Raw genomic sequence first — 18,967 nt, 5'->3', positions numbered from 1 at the left:
TATATTCGTGTACATACAAGATGCTTAAACTTAAAAATATAAATGACTTTTATTCAATCGGTGTACAACCAATGTGATTCGGCAGTGTGGAGGGAAACACATAATACAGAAGCACCCTTAGTCTTTGACCATGACTTGACAAGCATTAGGTGTGAATATGAGTACATGACGTCAGACACTACGTAGGAACCCTTATCTGTGGGTGTTTTATGGTACATGCTGATGACTTCTACAGGTTCCCTCGTTCTGTTATGTTGTTGTTGTTGTTGTTGTTGTTGAGTCGTATGAAAACTGACTTTAGAGAGTCCTGTCAACCATTACCAAACGAATAACGTTCATATAGAAGTAATAACTTGTTAATACTTTGTTTTACTAAAGAACGGACTCTATAAAGTACACATCTGTTACAAATGAGTACGGATTAAATAAAAACGTTTTGTAATTTGAACTCTTTTCTCATGAATAAAATGTGCTCAGTAACTTTTACTTTCGTTAGGATGCCTCTATTATCCTTGACTTTTTATTCATTCGAACAACTGCATCACCTATGCAGCTGTATGATGCATGCAGTTGCTGATTTTAAATCATATGTATCGAAAATGAATTTCAATACTTTTGGAGCGTGAAATGCTAACATTAGATACAGATTGTATTATGCGCTCTGTTTAGGTACTGAAGCTGAAGAGTTGACAGATTTCGATAAAAATATATACGATCGCAACACCACTGTTTGCTAGTCGAGAACAGAAATTTCTGATTTCTTCATACAGCCTAATGCATGTTACACTAAGGTCTTGGAGGTTTGGCTCAATAAAAGTATCCATGTAACAGGCCGTGGAGGCCCATAGGGTTGTGAGATGTTGAGGTTCCCACATTTTCTGCATAAGTGGCTGATAGATGGCGGTAAGGTTGTCAGCCTTACGCGCCTTACACACACTCATACAGGACCTACAACAATCTCAATTACTGCATAGTAGCAATCGCAATTACGAACGGTTGTTCAAAGCCTAATAATTCTGTTAACGAAAAAGAACCATGGTAACAAGCAAACAGAAATTCAGTTACAGGTAGAGAGTACCCGGGGGAAGGGAAAAAAAGGAGATAAGGGAGAACTTTACAACATTTAAACTGTAGTTGCCTAGCTACATTTTTCGGTTTAACAAAGCAACATAACGTCATCCTTATTCAAACTACCTTCACGCTTCATGTTGTGATATGGAGAACAGAAGTTTTACCCTGAAGACAGAGGTACAATATTCCTCAGAAACGTTGCTACCCACCCACCAAACAACCCACCATCGCGACTCAGAAGACCACAATACGAACCTTCACTGCCATGAAAATATCAAATCTTTCACGGGCCTACTTACACGTACCTTTGTCTCCCTCAGTAACAACAATTTAGGCCATCATGTAGCCTAACGGAGAGGCCTACATTATTCAGAAAATGAACACTGTCATGTACTTCTGTATGTCCGCGTTAATTTATATTTCGTAATGATGAAAGTAACAAGCGTCAAGAGATGACAGAAGAATTCTGTTTTCAGTGGTGTTATCAAACATGGCAACATTCAGAACGAAATTAGTCGATGTTTATTAGCACAAAAATCTCGTTTATATCATGGATGCAGCGAAGGAACAAGTTCTTAATCAAAGAAAAGTATGTTTCTGTAATGTCCCTTATCTAAGAATCCTTGGAATATACCAACTATACAGCAGTAAAAATGGATGAATGAATTATAACAATATTTATTTTACTTCCTGAATTCCACAGATTTTAACACAATCATTCCGGGCTTCTTACTGATGGTCATATACGTATGTTGATGTCACTCTACCATTTCCTGTTGTAAGGTTCGATGCGGAACTTCTGGTTATGTCCGCCATGTTTCCCGAACCCAATGATTCGCGTTCCTTGGTGTGATCTGCCACCCTCGATATCCATAACCAACCCAGTGCCGCTCCTGATGGTGAAGTCATCGTCAAAATACCACTTTTGATTGCTACCTCCATGGGGGCTGTATGTGATAAGCGGGGCACCGTGTCCACTCTGCGCGATGTCCAAAACATAACTGAAACAGGAAACACTTGTTAATTACAACTGAGCACCTGAATACTAAGATTCCATACCACAGCCTGGCAAGAAGTCCGCATTTATTTTTTCTGATGAATCAGTTGAGAGTGGAAACGGTAACAAGGTTATGGTCTTTTGGATGGGACATGTGTAGTTCGGTATAGAGGTACCAGTGTCATGCAGGAAATTACTGCCTCCATCTTCCAAGTATATATACTCTGAATATACGCGGGTTCAAACCCGGCGGAGGTTGTGGAATTTTTACGGGCGGAAAAATTCAGGGAACAAGATCTCCGGGAGGGACTTTAAGCCGTGGGTCCCGTGTCGTAGATTTACGGCACGTAAAAGATCCTCATGTCTCCAGGAGACCTCTGAGTAAAATTATGCAACACATTTCCCGTCCAAGTAGTTTCCAATGCCTCTGGTAGATGGGGGAAATATCAGGTACCGAGGGCTGACCTCGTTGGCTGAAGGGGGCTGATAGCACGCACCAGTACTGGTAGGGTATGGCGACAGTAGAAATTAAAGGGGGACGCACAATGGACCAATAACTGGTCTAAATGCTTGGGGAAACCCACCGCCTCTAATAATAATAATAATAATAATAATAATAATAATACCCTGAATATGTAGCCAGTAGTTTCTTCTAAACGTAGGTACCTGTCTACCTAGCTACATGGCATCACGTGCAAGAAGACTTTAATATTAATACTTACCGCCGTGAGAACCTTAGAAAATCACTCCCAAATGTTATGGAAAAGAAAGGTCCGTTATCTTCTCTCTCTCTCTCTCTCTCACATGGACACACACACACACACACAGAGTTTGTACTCCTCGTAGAATCTTCTTCTGAACCTGTGCAGTTCAGTTCATATTATCGCAATCTATTTCAATAATATCCATTTAATATTATTTCTCCGCTTAATCCTGTCTTGCCAGTGTTCCTGCCCATGAATTCTGCATACTGACTGGGTGACTGTGTGAATGCGAGATGACTAGACACAGAAAGAGTAAGAGAGTAAATATGCAGATTGGAGGCAGATGAAGTAATTGGGCGAGTAGTTAAAATGTAAAGCTACTTGGGTGAGGATGAGTGGATGAAATAGAAAACGCATTTCAGGTTTTGATTGAGCTGAAGTATCATGGTCCGGCGTAGGATTAAGGCAGGAGTACTAAGATCATGGGTAACCACCCACTAACCTTCGGATCCGTAACCAATTGTTTGCACGGAATACGTCCGCACAGGCTGTAGTGGGCAACGTTTTCTAACCCTGCTGTGAAAATACAAGTTCCACCTGATTCTTTATCAATACATATATTCTAACAACTGAAGAGCTGTTCGAGTAATTCAGATATATAAAGTTAAAAATAAATTAAGAGAAACTTCCATCTGTGCCCAGGGAATAATGTAGCCTAATAGCGCATCACTGTAGTTTTACATGGGAGCGAAGCTTGGTCTTTGACATTAAGGCGGTGTGAGCAATAGTGTGGCTCATAACAATCCTTTACATAGCATGTTCGTCACCGAAAGCCGTGGCAATACGTACTTGCCGAGTTTACTGTAGATCATGTTGTTCTTGTATTCCCATTGCTGGTTGTTGCCCCCGTTGTAGGGCCACAAGATCACTTCTGCGCCGTTCCTTTTTTCGCCGTTTCTTATGTCCAGAACCATTCCATTGGACACACTCTTGATAATGAAAGACATGCTGAGCAGTATCTGTATAAATGCATATTGATACATGTTGTCATTACTTACGTTTACAGCTATGAAAAGTTGGATTGGTTACTATAATAATCCTGGCTCTTGCTACGAGTATTTAAGAAACAAACTGGAGGAGGACGCGAACCACACTTCGATAACCATTAGTGTGGACATTCTTTATCTCCATATAAGCATCCACGTGTCTATCCTGCTAATAACTTTTGATTCCATTAATGGGGTTTCGCATGAGAAGTGCATATAGCACGCATGTCAGTAGGTGAATGCATGTAGGAATTTGATGGGAAAACCACAAGGAAGAAAATCAGTAGGATTACCCAGATGTAGATAGGAGGATAACATTAAAATGGATCTTCTAGAAACCGGATGGAGTGGTATGGACTGATCTGGCTCAGGGTAGGGACCAGTGGAGGGCTCTTGTGAACACGGTAACATTTTAAGAAATTCTTGAATAGCTAGGCAACTGACGCCAGCTCAAGAAGAACTCAGCTCCATGGAGTTAGTTAATGGAATTTCACGAAATTCGATTTGCATACCATGCAACTGGGGGCTGCCACATCTGTTTCTGTATATCCAGTTTTTTCCCCCCATCTGTACTGGATCTTGTGGGTTTGGACACTACTAATATTCCAGGTTAGGGTCCGGAGATGTCTGGATGGTGCAAATTTAGTTGTGATTGTTTTTGGGGTGGGGGCGGGGAATATGTACCAAGAACATGTCTGTAGCTTGATACCTGTATTTAACGTTCCCAGAATTAATTCAGCATCGGAACGAGATAAATGAATTTTTGAACGGAAGCAGATAACGAACGTACGGCACGGAACATCTTTTATAGGGGCTACGTTTATAATTAAAAATATAGCGACGACACAGAACTGTGATGTTATAAACTGTGCTGTAAGGAAATATCTTTAAAGAGTCATTATTATACCCACAATTGTGTGGGGACTCCATGCATAATGAGCCTCCCGTCTGCCAAGTGAACCGCTATGGTTGTTAATCCAGTCACGTTTCACAGCGAAGCAGCTACCCTGAATAAAAGATCCGGCCACCTTCATTCCGCCTAAGCATGTCAACGCGGTAATTAATATTCTCTGTTGATAAACTCAACCAGTCTTCTGTTTAAAAACTAATAGTCGCTCAGCTGTTTAAGGAATTTCCCTTCATTTATGGACCCCGAAAATCCATTGCGCAAGAGCTTAACACTGTACTATATCTTCAACCATACGAATCTAGTTCACAGCTTCAACTCTTATTTCCTTAAGACCTGTTTGAAATTATCCTCACTTCTAGTCCTAAGTGATATCTTTCCTTTAATATTTTCCAGCTAAATTTTGTGTGGATTTGTTATCTCCTCCATAGATGTTATGTGCCCTACCAGTCGTATTGTCCTTAATTAATAATATTTGGATAAGAGTACAAATACAGAAGTTCTTCATTATGTAATATTCTTCAGTCTATGAAATATACGTAACAGAGATGTTTCAAATAATAGCCTATCTGTTATAGAACATAGATGAACTGTGCCTAGAGGGATCATGAAGATGCGTTCAAGGCTGGTTCATGATTGCGTCTGTGGAACTCAACATTTTCCTCACGCCCAAAATATATTTTCACGTATGTAAGATTTGAGGTTTTCACGGCGGTGACTATGAAGAAAGCAGTTTTTGGGGTGTGGCGCCGTGTAGATATTGTGTTAACCGGCGTTTCGGAGGAACGTATCTCCATCTTGAGGGTAGAAGAAAACAGAAGAAAATCCGCGAGCGAGGAACTAGAGTGAGCATACATGTAGAGACATNACTCAGCCTCTAACAGAAATGAGTACGAGGAATTAATTAAATAATTTTCCTAGAGAGTAAAGCGCGGCCGGTGCGTAAGGCTGACAACCTTACCGCCATCTTTGAGCCGCTTGTCTAGATAATGTGGGACCCTCAACGTCTCACAACCTTATGGGCCTTCACGGCCTGGTACAGGGACAGCTTTACTTACTTTTACATCGGCTTATAGGTAAGGTGTTATAAAGGTTTCAAGTTACCGGTGGTCTTGTCTACAGCAGCACGTACCTGTTGCGTACAGTATTCTGAAGCAGCTGAAGAACTAACACCTGCAACTCGGAAATGACACGATGGAGGGCTCTGTATCGTTATCAGCAGACTGAGAGAGAGAAGATCGATTTCACATATCTGTAACAAGAATCACCCAATGAGGACATAGCCTCTGTTATAAAGTGTTAACGGTATTTGTTGCAGATAAGAAAGTCCATAATCCTAAATCACTGGAAATTTGCCTCACCCATTTCGTAACCTTGTTACAGCTATATGATCCTGTTTGGGAAGAACCTACGTAGCTGATCCAGCGGCAGCACTCGTTACTAATATTCTGCAGGTACTCGGTTCGAATCTCGCTACAGACTCCGGTTATCCTGAGGTTTTTCGTGGATTTTCTTCAGTCCCTTCGCGGAATGCCAGGATGAGATTTCGATTATGGCATGACCGCTTCATTTCATGTAATTTTCATTTCATCATTCATCCAATCAACCGTCGTTACGTAGTCAACATAAAGTTTTCCTTGTACTTAATTAAGCACTTTGCCATGAAGACATATTGGGGAGTGGAAGTGTAGCTCCATCATTCTTGTACTCGACATTAGATGAAGATGAGTGGTCAGCTAAACGCCCCGGCCGCTTTACCCCGGGGAAATCGTCCCTGCTAGCCATAGAATAGGAAGCTGGGTGAACCCCAAAGCTGGTCTGGACGCCAAGAAGAAGAAATCTTGCCATGTCGGGAATCAAACCTGGGTCGTCCAGCCCGTAGCTATACCGACTGAGCTATCCCGACTCCTTATGTAGTCTAAATAGTGACAACATTCTTAAATAACATATGAAAACAGGGATAACAGGAGGCAGGTGAATATTCGAATACTGCACTAGGAGCAGCTACAAAGGATAATCCTCATCTACTGACTGCAGGGTGTTAAATTTAAGGAAGATCGGATGACTCAGGCATGAGGACGCATAGGCGAGATGAGAATTGCTTGGAAACCCTGGGTACAAGAGACCACTTATATAATTATAAAACTTAGCTTAGACTTCATCTTAAGTACATGATGCGTGTTTACTGGCCCTTTAAGGAAGTTTGCACAGGAAACAGTTAATATGGTGTTCCTGCCTCCCCCACCCCCTTTCGACGAACTAAACTTTCCTAATATGTGAAAACTGTAATATGTTTCAATCATACGCATACATGAGAACCAGCAAATCATAAATGAATATGTATAATAAGTAAAATATAAGCATTTATATGAGGCGAGGAGTGGCGGTGGCTCATAACAATCCTTTACATAGCATGTTCGTCACCGAAAGCCGTGGCAATAATCATGTTGTTCTTGTATTCCCATTGCTGGTTGTTGCCTCCGTGGTAGGGCCACAGGATCACGTCTGCGCCATTCCTTACTTCGCTGTTCCTAACGTCCAGAACCTTTCCATTGGACACACTCCTGATAATGAAAGTCATGCTGAAGAGTACCTGTATAAATGCATATTAATACACGTTGTTATTAGAAGTGAATACGTATATAGACACTTCCGGCAGCATGCGCAATACCGCGTCCAGGCTCCCTGCGAGCCTCTTATACCTGCTGTCCGGCAGCATGTGCAATACTGCGCCCACGCTCCCGGCGAGCCTATTATACCTGCTGTCCGGCAGCATGCGCAATACCGCGCGAACGCTCCCTGCGAGCCTCTTATACCTGCTGTCCGGCAGCATGCGCAATACCGCACCCACACTCCCGGCGAGCCTCTTATTCCTGCTGTCCGGGAGATTCCGCTCTTAATCTTTAAATTCACATATGGACGTCCCTTCTCTTTTCACCTCCATTTGATCTTTTATACTCAATGAACAATCACTCGAAGCAACCTCACATCCAACTTGTCATTTTCCCCTCATTCACAAATCACTGTACTTACTTACTGACTCATGGAGCTGAGTCCTTCTTGAGGAGCGGCCAATTCTGCAGCTACTCAAGAATTTCCCAGCATTTTATGGAACCCCAAGGTTCATTACTGTGTTCACAAGAGCCTTCCACTAGTCCCTATCCTGACCCAGACCAATCCAATCAACACCATCCCATCCTATCTCTCTAAGATTCATTTTAATATTATCCACCCACCTACGCCTTGGTCTTCCCAGTGGTCTATTTCCTTCTGGCTTTCCCACCAATATCCTATATGCATTCCTCATCTCCCCCATTTGTGCTACATGCCCTGCCCACCTCATCCTCCTTGACTTGTTCATTCTAATTATACTTGGAGAAAAGTACAAGTTATGACGCTCCTCATTATGCAGCTTTCTCCAACCTCCTGTCACTTCATCTCTCTTCGGTCCAAATATTCTCAACACCCTGTCACAAATCACTGTAATTAACAGAATTTATGTTGTTCCAAATTTAACTTCATATTTCGATGGGGGCACGCGGTAGCGTAGTTGGTTGAGGCTTTATGCTACTACCCGGAAGGTCGCGGGTTCGATTCCCAATGATGTCATTGGATTTTTCAATTGCCCTAATCCTTCCAGCCGCACTATGGCCCTGGGGTCGACTCAACCTCTAACACAACTGAGTAACAGGGTCTTCCTGAGGGTAAATGGCGGCCGGCGCGTAAGGCTGACAACCTCACCGCCATCTGTGAGCCGACTGGCTAGAAAATGTGGGAGCCTCGACGTCACACAACACTGTGGGCCTCCACGGCCTGTTACAGTGTAATCGCAGTCTCAGTAAACCTGTTACCCCTCTCTCACGCACCTCTGATTGTAGTTTGTAGTTCTCTGCCTCCTGCTTCAAAGAGAACTTCAAAGAGAACAGGTGTCAGTAACGTAAGTTACACGGTGGATGACTTAGGAAAAGTGTTAAATTAATATGCACCAGCAGTCTGGGAGAACTTGAGATTCCTTTCAGGGCTTTATGCAGTCCTTGTTTCGACGAGACTGGAGAACAATTGTCACTAATCACGCAACAAGATTAAAAAAAATGACTTCAATCACAGATTCACTCACAACACTTAGTTTATGTTTTTGGAGACACTATCAGTTCTTTTAGGTTTATTTATAGTAGAACAAATATTACAGTCCCTTTGCAGACTGATACATGATGAGCGACACCTTTACACGTCTGCTTAATTCAGAGGTTATTTACAGATTTTTATCTTCTGTAGAATGTTAACTAGTCGTAATGCGCGGTCTGCACTAGGTCTGATTGGCTTTCAGCCTTTCATTTCTCCGGGATGATGGCACGACCAATCAAATATTAACACTGCATTATACCATTTAAGCTTCTAGCACAGTCTCCATTGCTCCATCGTTACTGAACTAAGAAGCCCTCTCCGATCCTTCTGAGACTTTCCGGGTAACCATATTACGTCATACTGAGGAATCTTCTATGTGGCGTTTAGCTTTCTGAGTTATTGCAAAATGTTGCAACATACTCAAGCCAATTAATTCTTAATAAAATAAATGTATATTACAATCGTCACATATTTAGAATAATATATATGATTAGTTAGTTAGTTATTAGAGAGGGTGGGTTTCCCCATGCACTTAGAACTGTATTGGTCCACTGTGCTTCCCTCTATGATTTCTACCAGTCTCTATATCCTACCGGTACTGGTGCTTACCATCAGTCCCGCCCAGCCAGCGAGACCGGCTCTACTAGCTGAGAGGTATCTATAATGCTTCCCCCATCTACCAGAGGTATTAGAGACTGCTGTTGGGCGGAAAACGTCCGTAATTTGGCTCAGTGACCTCCTTTGGAGATATGAGGTTCTTTTACGTGCCGTAAAGCTACGACACGGGACCCACGGCTTAAAGTCCCTCCCGGAGGACTTGTTCCCTGAATTTTTCCGCCCTTAAAAATTCGACGACCTCCGCCGGGTATTTGAACCCGCGTACTACGAGTCATGAGGTGGGAACGTTACCTCTAGACTACGGAGGCCGCTATATATATATGATTAACTTAATATGTAAATTATAAATGTATATGTACTCGGACACATGAGAGTAGGAGGGGATAATCAGTTATAACAGGGATAGATTTGCCTTATGTATTTCGATACCTAGTGTTAAACAATAGGTTTCGAATGCTCCTGTACATACGCACGCTGTAAATAAATATCTCAACATTTCTATAGTCCAAGCAGAATTTACATCCATCCCGAGCGAGGCAGCGGCATCAGCAACATTTTTCACATAGGCTCCTCTGGGAGTGTCTGCTTCAGCAGAATTATCGTCACATTTTACTGAAAAATCAGTTTCATTATTATAAACGTCTCACGCAGCGCGTCTTACGACTCCGCGAAACCGTAATACCATCGTGTCTGCAAGCCTTGTCGCTGACGTCAGCTTTGACGTATTGTAACTGTAGTAGGGACTTCGGAGGTCACTGTCTCCATGAGGGAGACATCAGAATTGCAGTCAGCTGGTGGGATTGAAGGGACCTGCATAGGAGTGGGTAGGGCTATCCGTCTCCTTTGAACGTCGATCGCTGTGTCGAACTTACAAATTTCTATTTCTTCATTTAAGTCTGTCTCCCCAGGTACCTGACACAATGTTCCGTCTTACAGAAGTCGACTTCCTCCTTTTTCCCTTATTGTTACGAAAATATCGAAACCTTCCCTTCTTATAGCTAGTTTCTCCCATTTTCACAACTCTTTTTCACGAGTAATCATTATANATTGTCTGCCTCACAGTACCGCCTTACAACTTCCGACGAAGCTGTGTTCATACCTGTTACAGTTTCTTCCTATTGGGTGGGGTACTGATAATATTGTCACGAGTTTGCGGTGTCACTATAGACGGGGTTTGGTTTGATGAATGGATTTAGTGACCACGTTAGCACACGATTCGTAATTAAAAGTAATTACAGCGCTATCGCTAATTTCCAAATTTACAAATCACCACAGCGCCCGCTAAACCTCTTCCCAGCCTGCTGTGTCTTCTCCAGCCGTTTCCTGGCAACGGCTTCTAAAAGTGGAGATTCTTCAGCTTCACGCTCTCAGGGCCTCTTGTCAACTGTCAGTTCAAATATAGTGCCATCTCCTNCTTCCCTTCCCTTGGCACTACAGCCCCAGTGGGCCTAGGCCTACCTCCATGAACTTCTCCGTTCACTTCGGTTTTTCTAGATCTTACACATTCGGTAGGACTCCTTGGGCGGGTGATCAGCTCGTCGCAAGGAACGCTACTATATAGAATCGATATATTGATCTACACTGCTTTCGAATTATGTTTTGGCACAGTAAGCCTATAAATATTAGGAATAACTGTATCGTATTACCTTAGAAATTCAAGTGGGCGTGTTACTCGTGAAAACATTCCACGCAAAGTCCTACGTCACACGCGTCACACCAGTACACAGTTTTGGACACACTACACACCGCTTCTGTGGTCTTGATTTCTTTGCAGTTAATGGAGATACGTTTGTACCGTAATAAGCGCACCAACTGCGAAATGGAAAATTTTTCAAAGAATTCAAATGCTACGAGGAGTTCAAAGTGGGACAACAAATATACGAAATGATAGCCCCAAATTTCCTCTTTAATTTCATACCAAAAGAATTACTTTGCATGAAAAACAACAGTTCAAATTACGTGCTGAATCCTACAGCTGCACTACGCATGCTATGTACATCGGACGCCGACATGTGACAGAACTCGCTGGCATGCAATGTACGGACTAAGGCGTTGAAGAATTCATTTCGGTCAGCACTCGATTGTCTGCCTCACAGTACCGCCTTACAACTTCCGACGAAGCTGTGTTCATACCTGTTACAGTTTCTTCCTATTGGGTGGGGTACTGATAATATTGTCACGAGTTTGCGGTGTCACTATAGACGGGGTTTGGTTTGATGAATGGATTTAGTGACCACGTTAGCACACGATTCGTAATTAAAAGTAATTACAGCGCTATCGCTAATTTCCAAATTTACAAATCACCACAGCGCCCGCTAAACCTCTTCCCAGCCTGCTGTGTCTTCTCCAGCCGTTTCCTGGCAACGGCTTCTAACAGTGGAGATTCTTCAACTTCACGCTCTCAGGGCCTCTTGTCAACTGTCAGTTCAAATATAGTGCCATCTCCTGTCGGTCTCCCTTGCAGAACTAAACTGAACTGGTTGCCCAGATTCACTTATTTTTCACTCCTCGGCGCGGAATGCGTAAACAACACTCCATTTCCCCGTTGTGTGAGTAACCGTTGCCGCGGGAACGTGTTCACCGATCCGTTGCCTAGAAACAGGTTATTTAACACGGTTGTTCATTCGCGTATTGCACAGCAACGACTGTACATGCCACGATATCATTCGTAACATTGTCAGCGCCAGAAATAACGGCATAAAAATGCACATTACAATTCAATCATTCTGCACCTCCAATCTTAAGTTCCCAAGTACTTGGCCTAAATCCGGTTTCCTCTGGCTATATCTGTGTCCAAGGTTACCCCATTTATAGGTTAAAACCTTACCTGATTAAACACTATACACAGCATCACCATCAACCACACGCTTAGGCCGTCCTTGTAACCACGCCTTTCCTGCTGCTAGAAGACTGGTCTTCGCCCTATCTACCGCAAGCGCCTGACCTCTACCCAGTTAAAAGCGTTATCAGTGGGTTTCAGAGTCGCATTCTTGTTTCCGGCCTCACTTCTCTGCCTGTCAGCTAGTTAATCAGTCACTTACATTCCCGAACTGTGTGCACCTCGTGTTTCTTTCTGAACCCCGTCTGTGCTACATCGATCTCCCTATTGTCAGCACTGTCTTTCTCCTGCCGGCTACTTTTGCCTGTTTTTAACACTCCACTCATACTCAGACATACTCNACACCACATATACATGGTGCCAAATCCCAGAAGAATGCTTTCTTCAATTAACACTCCAGTCATGTTCAGACATACTTTCTTCTTTCATGGCTTTAGCTACACTATTTGTGTAACGTGAAAACGCCATAAAATATCCTGTCATATCGATTTCCCAACATCTCAGCATCGTAATTTCAAACTAGCTGTTTCCTGTCGACTTAACTATAATTCCCTGTAATGTAGTCGTGTATTACTCATTAGTTTCCCAATTTTTTGTAGGTGAGGCTAGTCCTACAACAGTTCTCTAAACAATACTACTACTTTCAGTGGCGGATTTTCTGTTTCAATAAAATTCCAATAACCAATTGTATAATTATTACACTCTATACTTTCTGCTGATGATTTTGCTATGATTTCACAGTTTCTGGCTACTGGGGGTTCGTCTCTTCCTTCAACACATTACTTGTAACTCAAATTTTGTGACGTGTCGTTTTTCTTTTCTTTCTTCCTTCATGAGGTTCCCCCACTTTCTAGTATACTCAGAATTCTAATATGCTTTATCCCAAATACCGTATTTACGCATGTATAGGCCGCACATTTTTTGCCAAAAATTCAAGAGGAAAACTGGGGTGCGGCTTATATTCGAAATATTCGAAATCACACTTCATTTTAAAAAAATTATATTCATAATTAGTAATACAGGGTGTTCTACTCCTGAAATAATATTCCAAGAAAATTATTTTTTCTATAATTTCTGTCTGAAAATTGTGCTGCGGCCTATACATGCGTAAATACGGTAAGTTCGGGGTGTCTTACAGTTTTCCCATAGTTAGCTTATAGGTCACCTTTCTTACCGGTAGGAGGATCTGCAGCGAGAAGCATCCCATTTTCCCCTGAATTGTCATTTCATTATCCAAACACTTAACTTTGAGGAGGGGCCTCAAGAGAACGATGTTAAACCTCGGTTACGGGAAGGGTTTAGTCACCGGGAACAATAATCAGGAAACTACATGCTTCTGTATCAGGTATTTAAAACAATTATAAAATAAATAAGCTTTATTTTTTTATTTAGAAAGTTGAGTGTTTCTCAGTGCTAGATCGCGGCTCAGTCGTCTGCGGGCACGATCCGGAATTTCTGGTTGTCTTTCCCGTGTTTGGAGAAAGCCAAGAGACCGCTATTGTTATCTGTTGCGGATTTTTCCACATCCAGCACGAAACCGAGTCCGCTCCTGATCGTAAAATCTTCGTCGAAGTGCCACTTCTGGTTGTCTCCTCCGTGTTTGTCCCACAGTATGATCTTTCCATTCTCGGAACCTCCTTGTATATCCAGAGCAAGTCTGCAACCGGACAAATTACATTGTAAATGAAGAAAGCAGTCTTCTGGGATTTGGCACCGTGTATATGTGGTGTTAACCGACGTTTCGGAGGAACGTATCGCCTCCATCTTCAGGGTAGAAGAAAAAATATAAGAATTCTGCAAGCATTGCAGAATTCTTATACCGGTCTCTCCGCTTGCAGAATTCTTATATTTTATTTTTTTTATTTTATTTCTTATATTTTTCCTTCTACCCTGAAGATGGAGGCGATACGTTCATCCGAAACGTCGGTTAACAGCACATATACACGGTGCCAAATCCCAGAAGACTGCTTTCTTCATAGTCACCGCCGTGAAAGCCTCAAATCTTATACATTGTAAATGTCTCTGATAACGGTGGGCTGCATCACACAATTAGGAATGACTTTTGCAGGTGTACATTGCCTGTGTTTTTTCTATATTTATTTCGTTTCCACGGGAACATGTCTATCTAGCCGTTGCCTAGCAACGCTAAAGGGGGATACACATACAGACACACTGATTTATGAAGTACGCCATTGAGATGGGCTCAGTTGCCATGGCATACGTATCGAGTTTCATAAAGATTGGTTCAGGCATTCGAAAGTTGATATTGGTGGAATACACACAGACAGCAAGGAGATGGCATAAGCCTACTTTCATTTTTTTTTTCAAAACAAGGAAATTACGCTAAAAATATGTACACTCTTACTACAAATCTTAGTTCTCTCTTCTGATTCTAGTGCGACGGAGAGGGAATTAATTTTCCAGGTGTTCCTCTACTAAAAGACTGAGATCCACTGTACTAGAGTGTTTTGCAGGTAACATTATGATGTATTACTTCAAGTGTATCTTGCGTTCAGTTACTATTCGTATCATTGCTGAAAAAAACAAATTCCGTGGATTTAGGCCGCAAGCGAACTATACCGACCGAGCGACCACCGCTTGTCGGCGACGTTACATTGATTGAGCTTCATAAATGTGGTCACTGTAGTGAAACCTGGGATATGAATGAGAGTGTACGAATGTCGACACTCACCCATTGAGTTTGCTGATGATCATGCCGTCCTTGTATTTCCACTGCTGGTTCTTGCCGCCATGGAAGTCGTAAATAATAACTTCTGCTCCGGGGTTTTCGTTGTTGTCCTTGACGTCGAGATATTTTCCGGAATGCACACTCTGGATGTAGAAAGTCATATTCTCGCCACTTTAAGTAGAATGAGATATTGATATTACGACATGAAATCGAAGATACTGTACTGTGACTGAAATATCCTTTGGGAGTGCTTCGCTATCGCATGAATGAATGAATGAATGTATAAGGGGTGGGCCTTCTCGGCCCTTGCACCGCGACCTTCAATGATCTTTTGTGCTTCCCCTTTTGATTATCTCCTCAGCAATCCTGCGCTTCATTCGAAGCACAGGATTTTGTACGTGGGGGCGTCGAATTAGTCACTTGGTTTCATAAAATATAGCTTCGCCATCGCATAGTGACGTATGTATTTACGTCATCATTAGACTTATGTATTCTACATCCAGCACAGGATGAGAACCAGTATCCTTATGCCGGAGATCTCGTTTGAACACAGGAATTTTCTGCCCTAAGTTTGCCTACTCACACAATATTGTCCTGCCTGTTGTGCTTTCAGAGCGATTTCATGTATAACACTTACAAGCTTATCCTATTTGCATGAATGTTTCTCTTAAGGTGTTGTTACATTTACACGTAATGTTATTTTACTCCTGTGTTTGACGGGTAAACCTGGGGGAAGGAGACCACTAGGCGTAGATATAGGTGGAAAGATAATTTTAAAATGAATCTTAAAGAAGTACAGAATGATAATGGACTTGATTTATATACATATTATTTATTATACTGCAATTGGGTTTTAGCCCGGTGGCAGTAGTACACAATAGGACACAACAGACAAGTAACACACATTACAATAAGTGACAACACGTTCAAACAAAGCACAATACACAAAACACAACAATAAGGACATCCTACCACAGTGAATACAAACCAAATACGATTAACAACTACAACAATTACAGAGAAATACAAACAACTGCAACAAATACGACAACAACAAGGACATCCTACCACAGTGAATACAAACCAAATACGATTAACAACTACAACAATTACAGAGAAATACAAACAACTGCAACAAATACAACAACAATTACAGAGAAATACAAACAACTGCAACAAATACGACAACAACAAGGACATCCTACCACAATGAATACAAACCAAATACGATTAACAACTACATCTTGATCTTGTGACAAGTGATCCGTTGCGTGCTTTTTGTGTGCACGGTAATGAAACTTCGAGTTATAATCTGTAGGAAATTTCAACACTAGCTGATCAATTGTTAGCTTCTTAAGAGAGACTCTCCTCCACGGAGGCAGTTACATAAAAAAATCCGTGGCCTATAGTCCGCAAGCGAACTATACCGACCGAGCGAGGGAGTTACATATTTTCATTAAATATTCATCGTATCGAAACATGTTTGAAATAAAATTTGAAATGTCTTTCCGATTTGTCTGTTTTACGACACGACAGGGCGTTTTGAAAAAGATGCTAAAGTTATGTTTGCGAGAAATCACTGCGAAGCACGGTCAGAAAGAATAGAATCGTGAATTACGTGTGTGACAAATTTCGTAACTTATATTTTATACTTGCCTAGGACGAATGCAAGTAAATTTGATGCACTTAATACTGGGAAAATCGGAATTACAACTTCCACCTCTTACTGATTTTATAATCTCATATGTTAATCTTCCTAGCAAATATCAGGAGTATTGAAGAATTGTTCAGAAGGCATACACATGGTATGTATCTAAGGGTGTAAAAATGTAAAGTTGTCCCTGTGCTTAACTAATTAAGCACTACCGACTACGCTATCCCGGCATTCTTAACTTCATACTGTGCGTAATACCAAAATGGCAGCTTGCGAACTACTTCGGAGGATGCAACATTACTGCCACTTACTGTCAGGCCCTCAAATATTGTGTAGCAATAGACTTTGCTAAAAGTAAGCAACTATTGTTCATGTCATATTTTTTTACAATATGATCGCCGTGAATTGTATTTCTACTTGTCCGGTTGATGGTGTTAACTAAGAACTCATCGAAGCTAGGCATGTGCTATTTGATTAAATCTTAAAAATATAATTATACATTCTGTAATTCTGCATAAAAAATTTTTCTGTATGTTAAATTATCGAAAATAACGGATGCGATAAAATGACTTTATATCTGGCGTTATCAAATTATGGTAATATATCAGCTGATAGTGGAAATTATGCACAAAACCATACCCATAAATTGTGTAATTGTTCATCTGTAATTTTTGATAACAGTTATCTTCACGTGGGAGCACTTTAAGGAAAACGGGCGCCCAGCATTCTTGCATATATTGTTTATAATTTCTAATAGGGTTTATATTCTATGATCTTTTTGATTTTAATCCTTTGACCCGTTTGATTGAGAAACTGGTTGGTTTTTAGTGATTAAACTGTGCTTTCAATTTCGCTGGATATGTAACGGGGAAAATAGCTTGATATGACTGTTTAGACATTATGTTGAAGGGAGAGGTCATGGTCTTCACGAATTTATACTATTCCAGAAGATCTTATGAGGATCTGAGTAAACCCACGAAGAACCCCAGCGAGGATATATTTTGCCTCCTTGACGAGAATCAAACTCGGAACCTCTCGCATACGGAGCACAATTGGTAATTAGCGATTGATATATTTAATATTTCATTGTTTACCATACGATACATAAATTACGAAGATTCTGCTTCGGCCGCGCCATAGCTCAAGCGGTTAGTCGCTGGCTTCCCACCGCGGCGGCCCGGGTTCAATCCCGGGTCTGGTCGAGTGGAATTTATGGTGGACAAAGTGGCGCTGGAGCAGGTTCTCTCAGAGTACTTCGGTTTTCCCTGCTAATCTTCATTCCACCAATTGCTCCACAATCACCTTCACCTATCATCTAGAGCTGGTACAAAAGGCCGGAAGTGGCCGCAGTACAAGGGACTTGGTCCCACCCCACTAGCAATAAAAAAAATGTCTACTTCACAGTGCTGTAACGGCTCTGACTCAAGATGTTTTATTTTTACAGTTTTTCAGTAGTTATCTTTCAAAACACCGAGGCTCTCTTTACAACCCGCATATTCTGTTGTGTGATAAGAAAAACTTTCTCACTTACCTCTTTCTTGTCTCTTCTTCTCGTGAACGCAGGCAGATGTCTGTTTACGCGTCTGTAGCACTTTCTACTTTATACTCGCATAAAGCCACAATCTAATCAGCACGTAACCAATAGAATCTAGCTGCCCTAATCTTCCCCGAAAATTACGCATATCCACATTTCACCAATGAAATATTTTCCAGGAACAGGAATGAGACAGAAAAAGTACAGGATGCGATAAGTACCGCAATAATGTAGGATTTGAGGTTCCTACCATGTTGGTTATGAGGTATTCTGTCTGCCGAGATATAACGCCATGTAGTATGTTGGAAGTCAACCAATATTTCGGAAGAATATATCACCACCATCTTCAGGATCGAAGAAGCCAGCATAAGTAGCAAGAAATTGAGGCAACATGTTCCTCCGAAACGTCAGTTTACTTGACGACTATCCCAGAAGATAGAACTCTGCACTCACGTTTTTATATTTTGAATACATTTACCTATCTATGTTATCTGAAGGAGGTGTGACACAGGAGAATTAATCCATTGGTCTGGACGTACGCATTCAGCTTGTTCCCTCATAGTTACATAATTCAATAAAAGGTGTTAAAGAGAGAGTTACAGGCTTTAATCGGGTATAGTACTAACTTAAATAAGCAAAACAGCCCCAGCCAATATACCCAGAAACCAGTACCTGCTGAGATCCCTACAGTAGATGTTATGTGTGGTTCCCACGCATTTCAACAAAACTTTCAGCTGTGTAAGATTTGAGGTTTTCACGGCGGTGACTATGAAGAAAGCAGTC

General features: G+C 41.6%; 2 protein-coding genes across 2 annotated transcripts; both read right to left on the bottom strand.

Moving 5' to 3' along the window:
* Positions 1–263: 263 nt before the first annotated feature.
* On the bottom strand, positions 264–12,423 carry LOC111868071 (endo-1,4-beta-xylanase A). The gene is made up of 4 exons (XM_023858436.2): positions 12,296–12,423; positions 5,858–5,977; positions 3,622–3,791; positions 264–2,072 (listed from the first exon to the last, which is right to left on the bottom strand). Exons 1-4 carry the CDS (start codon positions 12,323–12,325, stop codon positions 1,835–1,837), a joined length of 558 nt encoding a protein of 185 aa, XP_023714204.1. The 5' UTR covers positions 12,326–12,423; the 3' UTR covers positions 264–1,834.
* Positions 12,424–13,677: 1,254 nt separating this feature from the next.
* Positions 13,678–18,264, bottom strand: LOC111868072 (endo-1,4-beta-xylanase A). Its single transcript, XM_023858437.2, has 3 exons — positions 18,182–18,264; positions 15,000–15,167; positions 13,678–13,964 (listed from the first exon to the last, which is right to left on the bottom strand). Exons 2-3 carry the CDS (start codon positions 15,155–15,157, stop codon positions 13,733–13,735), a joined length of 390 nt encoding a protein of 129 aa, XP_023714205.1. The 5' UTR covers positions 15,158–15,167; positions 18,182–18,264; the 3' UTR covers positions 13,678–13,732.
* Positions 18,265–18,967: the final 703 nt, after the last annotated feature.

Source organism: Cryptotermes secundus, unplaced genomic scaffold (assembly GCF_002891405.2).
Source record: "Cryptotermes secundus unplaced genomic scaffold, Csec_1.0 scaffold864, whole genome shotgun sequence".
NCBI lineage: Eukaryota > Metazoa > Arthropoda > Insecta > Blattodea > Kalotermitidae > Cryptotermes > Cryptotermes secundus.
The sequence above is the reverse complement of the archived record's forward strand: the minus strand, read 5'-3'. Positions and strand labels throughout refer to the sequence as shown.

What these genes read in the sequence shown, in the direction of transcription:
- LOC111868072 (XM_023858437.2), bottom strand. Translation starts at nt 15,157, where the DNA reads ATGACTTTCTACATCCAGAGTGTGCATTCCGGAAAATATCTCGACGTC. An exon ending in ATCATCAGCAAACTCAATGG is followed by an intron (nt 13,965 to 14,999) that starts GTGAGTGTCGAC and finishes GTCCGGTTGCAG; the next exon opens with ACTTGCTCTGGATATACAAG.
- LOC111868071 (XM_023858436.2), bottom strand. Translation starts at nt 12,325, where the DNA reads ATGGTGATGCTGTGTATAGTGTTTAATCAG. An exon ending in TGTGTATAGTGTTTAATCAG is followed by an intron (nt 5,978 to 12,295) that starts GTAAGGTTTTAA and finishes TTCTTGTTACAG; the next exon opens with ATATGTGAAATCGATCTTCT. An exon ending in CAGAATACTGTACGCAACAG is followed by an intron (nt 3,792 to 5,857) that starts GTACGTGCTGCT and finishes GCATTTATACAG; the next exon opens with ATACTGCTCAGCATGTCTTT.